The sequence below is a fragment of the Chenopodium album genome, chromosome 11 (assembly GCF_948465745.1).
Source record: "Chenopodium album chromosome 11, dcCheAlbu1.1, whole genome shotgun sequence".
Taxonomy (NCBI): domain Eukaryota; kingdom Viridiplantae; phylum Streptophyta; class Magnoliopsida; order Caryophyllales; family Amaranthaceae; genus Chenopodium; species Chenopodium album.
The window spans coordinates 12,245,621-12,258,259 of record NC_137844.1 but is presented as its reverse complement, the minus strand read 5'-3'; the positions used below and the strand labels follow the sequence as shown (position 1 = coordinate 12,258,259).

Sequence of the window (12,639 nt, the reverse complement as noted above, 5' to 3'; positions counted from 1 at the left end):
TTAAAGTTCTAAAATGACATGTAACATCTTATAGTCTCTAGATGGGGGTCTCCTTCTAGATAATGACCATACCGTGAATAAAAGTGAAGTTAATGCTTCTGTTTCAGCCAAAAATAAAGGGAAAATCTAGATAAATACTTTATTATGTGAATCTTCATGCTCAAAACATATAGAAGATGACAGCAAAAATCAGTTGATCGAGCTCTAATGAAAACTAAACAAAACTTCAAGTCTCAACAGCAATCCCCTCGGCCACTTGTTAACACCTCCACCTTAATTACCTTCGTATCTCCCACTTTTTGATGATGAAAAACTTTAGCAAACTTCCAAGGAAAGTTAAAACTTAGAGAAGGACATATTTTTGTATTTTTGATTTTTTAACAAGAAAATAACTACACAACGAAATCAAAAATAGAAAAGCAAAAATAACTGAAACAAAAATAACTGGAACACACAAAACAGAGTAAAACATAAAATAAAATAGAACCAAACAAAAACAGAACTGAAACTACTTTATACACAACATCAGAAAAGTTTATGATACTTTTTCAACTGGAACCCAGAACAACTTCAGCCTTTTCAAGTTTACTTCTTTTTTTCCCCCTTTTGGCATTATCAAAAAGTCCTGCACTTCAAGATATTAAGCATCTAGCCACAGCCCCACAAGCAATTCATCGAGTGTAGGGGTTTCTCCATACTTGTTTGAGGGAAAGAGCTTGCTGACAGTCTTCTGCTCTTTCTCAGTGGTTCACCAGAGACAACCTCTTCTTTCTTCTTTCAACTAGTAGTGGATTTGTTTTCCTCAACCTTCTGAATTTTCCCATTCACAACCTCTGGGCTTATTCCTAGCAAGGTCTCTTCATTTATCACATTTTCTGCCTTCTCCTTCAATCCTCCATACTTTCCTTTGAGTTCCACACCAAGTGACTCAAAGACAGTTGACAAAACAGATCCAAAGTCTACTTTGTTCTTGTTAGGAACATAGTAGGATAAGTTTTGATACATGAGAGAAGTAAAATTAATTTTTATCTTTTTGACAGAAAATGACAGCCATGTCTAACAAACATGCTTCTCTTTCTTTTGAGTTCTAGGCAGGATTGTCTTTCTCACCAAATTAAACAGTAATTTGTTCATGGGGCTCAGATCATTGTGACTTATGGTATTTTTCCCCCTTTTTCCTCCCAGAAACTCAATAATATCTCTACCTAGAAAGTTTCCTACCTTCACAATAGACTTTCCTTTCACATACATCTCATAACCCTTAGTTGGAACTTTCATAATTCCTAGGGTTTCCACATCAAATTCAATTTTTATGTTATTAATTTCACTCGAAATTACCCCTTGTTTAACTTCAAAGTTTTTGCAGAATTCGTTCATAGCAATTGGATACATGCAATTGTTGGAAGCTTTAGACAATAAATGTTCCCAACCTTGAAACTTAATTAAATCTTGAAATTCCAAAAACCTAGCTTTTCTACACCAACTTAAATCAAGTCTATGGCCAACTACATACCTTCCAGCATGTGATTCAAGTTTCGATTGATCAGTTTCCTCCTCCATTGGATCATCTTCTCCTTCTGATTCTACGATCCGTATTGCGAAGTCCTCAACCTCCTTGATGTGTATTTTTTCTTTGCTCTCTTTCCAGGTTCTCAATCTTTTGAGAATGTCTGAGGATTCCACTTCCTCAACTACCAAGGGCTTCTTCGAAGAGTTTTTCTTGGTGTTGGATGAGGTTGGAACAGTTTCGGCTTGGGTTTTCTCAAGTTCTTTGTAGGATACCATGGTTAAAGGAGAGACTTCTTCTAATTCTGATTTGTGAGTGTCTTGGGAGTGTTCAGATGAGCTAATGGATGTAATAATGGCCATTGTTTTGAGTATAGGGTTTTAGAAAGCTTTGATGATTTTTTACAGTGGATAATTTTGATTTGATAGTGGAGAGATAAGGTGGGTGAAGATGCTTTTAATAATAATTGAAGCGGTGTGAGGGAATTTAATGGTTTTTACTGTTCAGTCATTAATTGAACAAGTTCAATTGATTTTTCAAAAATAAACAGGATATTTTTAACCGAAATCCTTTTCTTTCCAAATTCAATTAATTTCCAAAAATAAGGATTTATTTACCAAAAACACACGTATTTGGAACACGCTTTCTACACACATGCAAAGTACATTACTAATTACACATGCAATTAAGTGTTTATGAACTAACCTCTAGAAATTCACCAACGGTGACACTTCAGCTATGTTTAGCACACAATAATTTTGTTAGATGCCCCTTTTGCACTTTTTACATTATTTCTGATTTTGCCACATCTTGGAACTTCAGAAGCAATCAAGTCATCTTGATCATCCCAATTTCCAATCTTAGTTTCTCAAATCTTTCTCGATTTAAGGGCTTACTTAGAATATCTGCAATTTGATTTTCAGTTGGACTAAAATCTAACTTAATATTCCCTTGCTCTACATTGTCTTTTAGGAAGTGATGCCTAATGTGGATATGCTTGACCTTTGAATGTTGAATTAGATCTTTAGAAATACATATAGCACTAGTATTGTCACAGTAAATAGGAACACATTCAAATAAAATACCAAAATCTCTAACCTGTTGCTTTATCCATAACATTTGAGAACAACATACTGCTGCAGCTACATATTCAACTTCAGCTGTAGATAATGCAACTATGTTTTGCTTCTTGGAACCCCAAGAAACTAAACATGGTCCTAAAAACTGTGCCATACCTGAAGTACTTTTTCTATTAACCAAATCACTTGCATAGTCATCGTCAGTAAAGCCATTTAAATCAAATGAGTCACTTCTAGGATAGAAAAGACCCAAATCATCAGTTATTTTCAAGTAACGAAGGATTCTCTTTATTGCTTTCAAGTGAGATTCCTTAGTGTTTGCTTGGAATTTGGCACTTAAACCTACACTATAAGAGATGTCAGGTCTACTAGCTATTAAGTAAAGTATAGATCCAATCATACCTTGATACATAGTTTGGTCTATGCAAGTTTCAAATGGATCTTCATCTAGTCTTGTAGCAATGCCCATAGGAGTTCTATTGGTTTTTGCATCATCAAGCTTGTATTTCTTAATCAGTTCCTTTATGAACTTCTGTTGATGGATCATGATACCTTCTTCAGTTCGCTTGATTTGCAAACCAAGAAAGAAATTTAATTCTCCCATCATGCTCGTTTCAAATTCTCCTCCTATAAGGTCAGCAAAATACTTACACAAAGATTCATTAGTTGCACTGAATAATATATCATCAACATAAATCTGTACAACTAGGATATTAGTTCCATTAAATTTTAAAAACAAAGTTTTATCAATTTTTCCACGTTTAAAATCATTTTTCAAAAGGAACTTAGATAACCTTTCATAATCATTTTTCTAGGAGCTTACTTAAGTCCATAAAGGGCTTTGTCAAGTTTGTAAACATGGTTTAGGAACTCTGGATTTTCAAAACCAGGAGGTTGTTCCACATAGACGTCTTCTTTAAGTAATCCTTTAGAAATGCACATTTAATGTCCATCTGGTACAACCTAAATTCCATATAAGTAGCATAAGCAATAAGTAAGAGAATAGCCTCTAACCTGGCTACTAGTGCAAATGTTTATTCATAGTCGATTCCTTTGCGTTGATTGAAACCTTGTACTACAAGTCTTGCCTTATTCCTGGCAATAATACCATGCTCATCTAGTTTGTTCTTGAATACCCATTTTAGTACATCCAATTATCTTTTGATCAACTGGTCTAGGTTCTAGATGCCAAACTTTATTTTTTTCAAATCATTTAATTCTGCTTGCATAGCATTAATCCAGTCAGTGTCAGTTAAAGCTTCAACATGGTTCTTAGGTTCCATGGAGGAAAGGAATGGATAGAATGCACAGAAGTTCCTAAGCTGAGATCTGGTTTGAGTTCCTTTGGTGACATCGCTCATGATTGCATCAACTGGATATGAGCTTTGATGCTTCCAAGACTTAGGTGTAAAGTCCTTGATTGGATACAATCTTTCTTGATTATTGTTGACTGGTACTTCTGTTGGAACTTCATCTTATGATTCAGCTTGAACTTAAACTGGAACTTCTGTTTGCTCTTGATCTTGATTTTGAGCTGGAGTTCCTTGTGCATCCTCTTTAGTTTTCTCTTCATTTGCATCATTATTCAACTCTCTTTCCTTTTGAGTGTGCTGCTCCTACAATAAAGCTGATTCCTCATCGGGATCATACTTTTGTACAAGTCCAATTTCGAAATCATCATCATCATCCTGTACATTACTTAACTGTTTAGTTTCATCAAAAATTATATGTACAGACTCCTCAACATACATTGTTCTTTTATTATAAACTCTATATGCTTTATTGTTTGAGGCATATCCTAGGAAGACTGCCTCATCGCTTCACAGATCAAACTTTCCCAAGTTTCTTTTACCATTATTATGAACAAAACATTTACAACCAAAAGATCTAAAGTAAGAAATATTTGGCTTTCTCCCTTTGATGAGTTCATAGGGAGTCTTGTTGGTGATGGCTCTAACAGATACTCTGTTTAAGATATAACACGCTGTATTAACTAGTTCTTCCCAGAAGTTCCTAGGCAGATCACTTGAGATCAGCATTGTCCAGGCTATATCCTCAAGACTTCTATTCTTGCGTTCTACAACACCATTTCTGTTGTGGTGTTCTTGGGGCAAAGAAGTTGTGATCCATTCCATGTTTTGTGCAGAATTCATCAAACTTAGAGTTTTCAAATTATGTTCCATGACCTGACCTTAGATGTACTAACTGGTTACCTGTTCTTCTATGTTCTTTCTTAACAAAAGCAACAAACTCATCAAACATTTCATCTTTGCTAACAAGAAAGAATACCCAAGTAAACCTTGAGTAATCATCAACAATAACCATTACATATTTCTTACCACTTCTGCTTTGGATTCTCATTGGACCGCAGAGATCCATATGAATAAGTTTCAAAGGTCTTTTGGTGCTTACCATCTTTTTAGATTTAAAAGAAGCACAAGTCTGCTTACCTCTAACACATGCATGACATACTTTATCATATAGGAACTTAATACATGGAAGACATTCCACACAAGTTCCTTGGATCTAAGCTTATCAAGCAATGTAAAACTTGCATGACCAAATCTTTTATGCCACAATAGAGGATCATCCTCAATAACACTAAGACATGTAAAACTACTATTTGGAACCTCATTAAGATCCACAATATATGTGTTCCATTTACGAGTTTCTTCTAATATAATGTTGCCAGTGTCATTGTAGATGATTTTACACTTATTAGAAGTAAAGCTAACAGAGTTACCTTTGTCACAAAATTGTGAAATACTTAACAAGTTGTATTTGAGACACTTGACCAAAAATACATTATCAATAGCATGGCAACTTGACCTTCCTACCTTTCCAATATCAATTATATCACCTTTCATATTATCTCGAAAGGTCACAGTTCCACCATAGTAGGCATCTAGTGAGAGAAATCTAGATTTATCTCCAGTCATGTGCTTAGAACAACCATTGTTGAGGTACCAAGTGTTGTTCCCCCTCACTAGAACTTGCATGAAGAATCAAACATTAGTGTCAGGAACCCAGATTTCCTTGGGTTCCTGTGTAACAGATGTAGGATCAGATTTCCTAACCCATATTTGTTTAACATGATTTTCATTCTTCAGAGTGCTCTTTTCTTTCTTAGGACATTTGACTTGCTTATGTCCAGTATTACCACAGAAATAGCAAACAATACTACTTGGTAGATTAACATACTTTTTCTCTTTCTGGAACTTCTTCTTATAACCTAGTCCTTCAGTTCTTTTAGATTGAGCATTGGCAATCCATTCTGGTATACTATATTCTATGGGTTGTTTACCTTTCCTAGCTCTTTCAAGTTTCCCCTCAAGTCTTGGTTTATCTGCTTTTAATTCTTCCAAATTAGATTTTAGTTTTTCGAAATTCAGATATTGATCAAGAAGATGAACTTCAGGGTTAGGAGTAGCTCCACTAAGTTTCAACAAGGACATTTCCACATTTAAAAGTATGTTATCATGCTTTAGTCTTTCTATAGTTTCTTTCAAGTTAACATTATCATCAAAAAGACTAAAGAATCTATATTGAATATCACATTTCATATTGTCTATCCATTCACTGTGTTCCTTGTAAGTTATGAGTGCCTTGTCACTTTATTGTTTAGCTACATGCAATTCCTTTAAATCTTCCTGAATATCTAACACAACATGTATCAAGTTTTCTGTAGAGAAATGTTTTAATTCTTTTAAAGAATACCATACCTCAGCCTCGTATGCCTTTAGTTTTCCCTTTTTATCAGTTTTGGCCATAAGACATAGATGTGTTGTTTCTTCTGATGGTCTTATTTTTCTTCAGATTCTGAATCTCCCCAGGAAGCCATCATAGCCTTCTTCACGTTCTTCTTTGAGAAGTATGGCTTATAAGCTTTGGACTCCTTGGCTTGATCCTTTCCCTTGAATTTCCCTTTATCATTTTCCTTAAGTGGACAATCTCTTATGAAATGATCTTTTGAACCACACTTCAAACAGGTAATGTCTTAGAAACTTGTAAATTTCTTGATCCTATCAAACTTCCTATTGTTCATCATCTTTTTAAATCTTCTCACCAGCATTGTCCTCTCTTCCTCATCAACTTCAGTTTTCTCAGAGTCTTGTGCTTTTAGGGAAAGACTCTTGTTCTTGAAACTTTCATCATTGAAACTTAAGTGAAGTTCATGAGTCATCAATGATCCTGCCAGCTGTTCCATATTGAACTTTGTGAAGTCCTTGGGTTCCTGCATTGCAGTAACCTTGGCTCTCCATCGTTCATCTTGTGGAAGGCTCCTCAAGATCTTTCTTACCTGTTCATCTATAGGGATATGCCTGCCAAGGGAACTCAGTTCATTAATTATATCATTGAATTTAGTAAACATTTCCTCTATGGTTTCCTTAGGTAGCATTTCAAATCTCTCATATCTAGACATAAATAAATCAATTTTAGAACGTTTTACCTCGTTTGTACCTTCATGAGTAACTTCTAGTAGATCCATATCTTCTTAGTAGACTTGCATCCCATGATTGGATTATGCTCATGGGGTCGAAGTCCACAATGCAAGTATTTTATAGCTAAAGCATTTAATTCAAGTTTATGATAATCCTCTTTGTCAAAATCAGATACAAGTTTAGGAACTACCTCGTTTTTCTCATTGGTTGTGGTTACCTTAAAATCACCGGACTCAATTACACGCCAAACCTGGTAATTTTCTGCCTTGATAAATATCTCTATCCTGTTCTTCCAGTAGGTGTAAAACTTACCATTGAACATAGGTGGACGTTGGGTAGAATACCCTTCTTCAAGTTTCTCTTTGTAATTCATCTCTGCTCAAGAACTTACTCAACAAAGTCATTTCCTTACACGTGAGAACCTTGCTCTGGTACCAATTGTCAGTTGAGTTGAACACTACAAGAGGGAGGTAAATTGTATGTGAGTTCCTATTGACTAATTTTGCGGAATTCTAAAACATGTGGAACTTGCAATGCATACATGATTTTACGAGGAAACCGTCCAGGGCCCAACTAGAAGTAAAAACTCGACCCTCTAAGGGATTTCAAACACCAAACCAATTCATTGTAATAGGGAAAACACACAAGTTACAATCTATTATAATCAGACCTAGACTCACAAGTTCCAGACTGAACTTGCTACACAGTAGAACCCTATTCTACCCAACCTAAGTCCCTGACTTAGATTCACTCGTACTCCCTGAGTACTTTCTCACTCAAATTCAACCTAGAAGCTTACAAAACTGTATGCAATAATATAATTCACTCACCCAAATCCCAACCAATACAAACACTTAACCTATACTATATGAAAGGAAAGCTACACATGAAATTCGAAACTAATATGACAAAGTAAGAACTTGGAAAACTCACACAATTAAGCATTCTTCGAATTTTTCACGCATAAGCTCACAAAGAAATGTGAAATGTGACCTCTACTATTTATACAAGATTAACTGGTACATAAAGTAGGGTTTTCAAAAGATAAATTTAGTTAAATTTCCGAATATCACAAAACACGTTTTAAATAAATCTTTTGTAAAGAAAATATTTTTAGAAAAACTTATCATAAGATAAATTCTGAAAAGAATACTATCTTTTTACAGAACCGGATTTTATGAAATAAATTTTTTTTTTTTTAGAAAATCTTTTCACAAAACTTATCTCTTTTAAACTTTCCTAATTTAAGCTTGTCAAGCATTGTCACGTTTCTAATAGATTTCAGATATAATCTTGCCAATCATATTTACAGTAATCTTAAAAAAAATATAAACTTAACAAAACTAAATTGCCTCGTCAAATATTGTAAGTTAGGATACTTGGGCTTCACGCAGTCCAGGAGTAAGTTCCTGCTGTCACTTGTTCTCCAGCTCTTAGCTGGAACCTCGTAGGCCAATCAAGTTTTTGTGGAACTTTCTGTCTTCAACGCAAACCAAGTTAAACTTCTCAACTTGTTGTCTTCATGTTCCTGTTAGGGAACTCAACTAGTTCCAGAATGGAACTCCTCTTCTACTTCTTTTAACTTTCCTTCCGATTTTCCTTGAGTCTTCATTAAACAAACTTGTTCTAATTCCAACACTTAGAAAATGCTTATTAGATGAAGTTTGCAATTTTGTGTTCATCATCATAAAAACCTTTAAGCTTTAAAAAAAGCCCTTATTAAACAAAATCCTAGATTCGTTATTGAATTTTTGTATACAAATAAAAAAACTTGGTTTACCTAACATGGAACAACAATTGCTTCATTGAACACCTTCTACACCTAAGAATTTTGTTCAAAACGGATCTTACACCTTAAACAGTACACACTCTTGACCAATCGGAAACAATACACTTCAACTCCTAACAATCTCGAACTAACAGGAGTCTTTGACCAGGACACACTCTCGACCAATTTCCATGATTTTCAGGCCCTTTTTCGCTAGGTTTTCGCGAGGTTTTCCGATGAGAATTTTTTAGAGAGAGAAAAAGAGAGCTCTTTTTTACAGCGCTGTAACTTCTAGTGAGAGGAGAGAGAATGTATTTTACAGACAGTAACTACAGCCGAGTTACCGTGAATTCTTAATGAGGAAATGACTGTTTTGCCCCTGGTATTGGACACACGTGTCCATACCGGGTAGCGGTCCATCATGCCTCGCTCTTCTTGAAGTTTTGGGCTCATCAAGTCATCAACAGCACTATGAAGACATTGAGTTTATGTCGTAGACTTTATTAGATAACAACAATTTTATTATTGCAATTCATATATGCATAAAACCACATCATAAACAAGTTTTTGTTACAGAGTAGACAACAACACTTTTTAGTATTGCAACAAGTAGTGCACAAACACATCATACAGTACATATATAGTACACAAACACATCATAATTTATGCAGTACATTAGTACACAAACACATCATACAGCAGACATGGGCAGAAATCAAACTATAAAAGTTTGATTATCTTCTGCTTATTTATTGATAGAAGACGAAAACACTAGCAGGGGGTCTCAAACTATATATGGTGTCATGAACCAAATTTGGGAGAAGCGATTTCCATTATAATCATTGACGGTAACTTGATATAGAGCAGGATCAGTCTCTATGACATCCATCACCATATCAGTGGCCTCATGTAAAATGGTGCCATCGGCCCGAAAGATCCAGCGTTCATCAGGCCATCCACTGCATGCTCCCTGAACGATCACATTTTGCCCATATCTGTACTGGAGACACCGGTCTTGGTGCTGTTCCGGCCTTATAGTACCATCCGGGTATACTGCCCACCTTTTGCCTTTAATGTGATCATCACACTTGGCCATTTGCAGATAATGAACACCATCTAGCGTCAAACAGAGTGAATCGTAACCAACAATCTTAGTCACTAGTGGTTTCGTATTGTTGGTGGGAAACCAAACTTGTCTTGGTACATGTTGGTAGGGATCGATTACAACATTATACACACCAGCAGCATCTTTTTCTGCAGTCAAGGATATATAGCCCGGATTTTGGATTTTTAATCTTCCCAATACTGCTCTGAATTTGCCATTTGGTGGCCTCAGGGACAGCAGCGTTGCAATCATATATCATTACATAGTTTTCTTGGCTAAATCCAGAAGTTGTCATGCACTTTCCTTTAGAACGAATCGTTTGATCCGAACTTCTCAAGCTCCAAAGTTGGTTTTCCTGCCTGTTTCTGCAGACACTTAAAACTATACTGTTTCCGTCATTATAATCTCCGTTTTCCACTGAAACACAGAGGCCATCCAATCCAGTGATGTGCATCTTAGGCTCTAAATCTTGGTCGCACTTATCATCAGCATGATATTTATCGTAACCTCTCATTTCCAGTAGTTGCTTCTGCAGCAAAGTGAGTCTGCTTGTGGGTGATACTACTGACAATAACGACGAAGCAAAATGATCATTACCAAGATTATTGATTGAATACTCTGGAACCACCCGGCCTTTGACGCAGATAAGTGGCATTATTGCAAGAAAGAAAACCATCTGTCTCACATTGTCGATGGTCTGAACTTGACCATCAATGTTGAGCTGAACAGCCGGTGAAATAATTCCGTGTACTGCAGATTGGACACGAGCGGAGATATTACTCCAGTTGTTTACATATTCATTAAACTATCGGGATAGAACACATCATACTGCGATTCACCAAGTATACTTTGGATCACCCTTTGCTCGATGTTTCTGAATCTGACTGCTTCAGAGACCATCTGTATCATAACTATAAGGGCTCTAGCAATTTTCTTGTCTTTCTCTTTACCCTGATTTTCAGTATGCACCTCGTCAATTTGACGGTCTAGTTCGCCAATTCCTAGAGGGATTTCTCTTCTGTCGTCGACTCCAGCAGCCTTCTCCAACGACTCGTAGTTGATCGTAAATGGAAGTTGCACTTGCTGCTTACTGTCTGGAAACACAGTCTTATGTATCTCTGAACTCACCTTGTCCAAAAAGTAAGCATCTTCACCGGCTTGAATTCCCAACACATACGCGTTACTGATGTCGATTCCTAGTGTCACGTTGTTTCCCCCATTCGATAGCTCTACATGAACATACTGCTGGGGATTAGTGGATTGCAGAGGACGAGCCAATATTGGTATTTCTCCACTTGTATCTGCATTTTTTGTTAATGCAATGTAAACATCTCTTATGAACCTCATATAGGAAACTTTTGTTGCTTTTTCAGTGGTGAACTTGATCTTGTTCACATTCAGGTTGGAACCCTTTTCAGTGGTGAACCGATTGGCGGCGAAGCCCATGCATTGTTGTGTTTGAACCAGTAAGGCTAACCAGCAAGCCCATGCGGCTATAATAACCCACACCAGCCTCATGCTTACCAGCTGTATCAAATTACTCAATACATGAGGAGAGAAATTAAATATAGATAACCTGTTAAATTATCATGAATGTGATACTTCTAAATCTGAAAACATAATATGTTAATACGGAGTACTAATTTTTGTAGCTACTATGATGTTTTGACCCAACCCTTTCGTTTCTAGCACTAAATATGCACCCTCCATTAAATTCTACTTCTCATACAGTCCAAGTCAACCAAATAACGACGGAGTTATATGTTACGGAGTATATTAAAAAATGCTTTGATAAAATTACAGCGCCTTTTTTTTTTTTTGGTGGAAATCACACCGTGCGATAAATTGACACACAAAAATGCGGTCTAAGTAATTCATGACCTGATCGGGTAATCCCTGACGGATTAATAAACCCTGATCTGACTAAGTTATTCCGGCCACATCGTGTGCCCAGCCGCATAAAAATTTGTGAAAAATTTATAGAAGTTGAATTAGGAGAATATGTAGAAATAATTATTCAAATGAAAATTAAAATTAAAATAGGAGAATGATTTAGGGCTATGTACAAATAAGAAGTTAAAATAAGAAAGTATTAATATAATATATTCATTAAGTATATTTTGTCATGCACTCCTAAACTAATACTCCGAACGAAATAAGGTACTCTATATTTAATCCCAGGAAAAAAGATGGTACTATTTACAAACTTTGGCCCTTTTCGATCACTTTACCTTAAAAAACTAATCTTCAGAAAAATATAATTTAAGTTCAGTAAAATAATTTCAGTTCAGTTAAAAATAAGTTTAATTTAGTAAAAAACAATTTTAATTCAAAAATCAGTAACTTTACAAGAAAAAATATTATAGAGATCATTACCCAAAAAAAAAAAAAAAAAAAAAAACAAAAAAAAAACCTTTTATTTTAACACCACAATTTTTTATAAAATTTGATTTTACCACGACATAACGGTTGCCGTCCAAAGATCCGTTAATTGGGGTCCATTATGCCACGTGTCATCATATTAATAGTTTAAAAAAAATTAAAAAAAAAACCAAAACCCCAAACTAACCCAACCAACCCCATCCCCACCGCCGGCACGGCGGCGTCGGCCGCTACCCTACCCAAAAAATCCCGTTCCCAGACCCAGCCGCCGCAAACTACATCCCCTCTCTTCCTCCCCCCCCCCACCCCCACCCCCAAATTAAAACTGATAAAACCTCCCAACGGCCGCTTAAAAT

General features: G+C 35.8%; 2 protein-coding genes across 2 annotated transcripts; both read right to left on the bottom strand.

Annotated features, from left to right (window-relative positions):
• Positions 1 to 2,335: 2,335 nt before the first annotated feature.
• Positions 2,336 to 6,149, bottom strand: LOC145566303 (uncharacterized). The gene is made up of 9 exons (XM_081625762.1): positions 5,788 to 6,149; positions 5,037 to 5,316; positions 4,551 to 4,772; positions 4,207 to 4,274; positions 3,458 to 3,549; positions 2,989 to 3,213; positions 2,743 to 2,928; positions 2,606 to 2,649; positions 2,336 to 2,509 (listed from the first exon to the last, which is right to left on the bottom strand). The coding sequence occupies exons 1-9, from the start codon at positions 6,147 to 6,149 to the stop codon at positions 2,336 to 2,338; spliced, it is 1,653 nt and encodes a 550-aa protein (XP_081481888.1).
• A 913-nt stretch (positions 6,150 to 7,062) lies between these two features.
• On the bottom strand, positions 7,063 to 11,419 carry LOC145566302 (agglutinin-1-like). The gene is made up of 6 exons (XM_081625761.1): positions 10,750 to 11,419; positions 10,103 to 10,651; positions 9,606 to 10,050; positions 9,202 to 9,265; positions 8,950 to 9,125; positions 7,063 to 7,312 (listed from the first exon to the last, which is right to left on the bottom strand). The coding sequence occupies exons 1-6, from the start codon at positions 11,417 to 11,419 to the stop codon at positions 7,063 to 7,065; spliced, it is 2,154 nt and encodes a 717-aa protein (XP_081481887.1).
• Between the last annotated feature and the right edge of the window lie 1,220 nt (positions 11,420 to 12,639).

Bases quoted from the DNA above. Each gene is read 5' to 3' on its own strand.
- LOC145566303 (XM_081625762.1), bottom strand. From the start codon at position 6,149: ATGAAATGTGATATTCAATATAGATTCTTTAGTCTTTTTGATGATAAT. The intron at 4,773-5,036 runs GTAAGCAGACTT...ATCTAAGGTCAG, and splicing joins ATGTCATGCATGTGTTAGAG to GTCATGGAACATAATTTGAA. The intron at 2,510-2,605 runs GTTAGAGATTTT...CAACATTCAAAG, and splicing joins TGTTATGGATAAAGCAACAG to GTCAAGCATATCCACATTAG.
- LOC145566302 (XM_081625761.1), bottom strand. From the start codon at position 11,419: ATGAGGCTGGTGTGGGTTATTATAGCCGCATGGGCTTGCTGGTTAGCC. The intron at 10,652-10,749 runs GTATACTTGGTG...TCCAATCTGCAG, and splicing joins CGAGCAAAGGGTGATCCAAA to TACACGGAATTATTTCACCG. The intron at 9,126-9,201 runs GTATGGACACGT...ACTCGGCTGTAG, and splicing joins GCATGATGGACCGCTACCCG to TTACTGTCTGTAAAATACAT.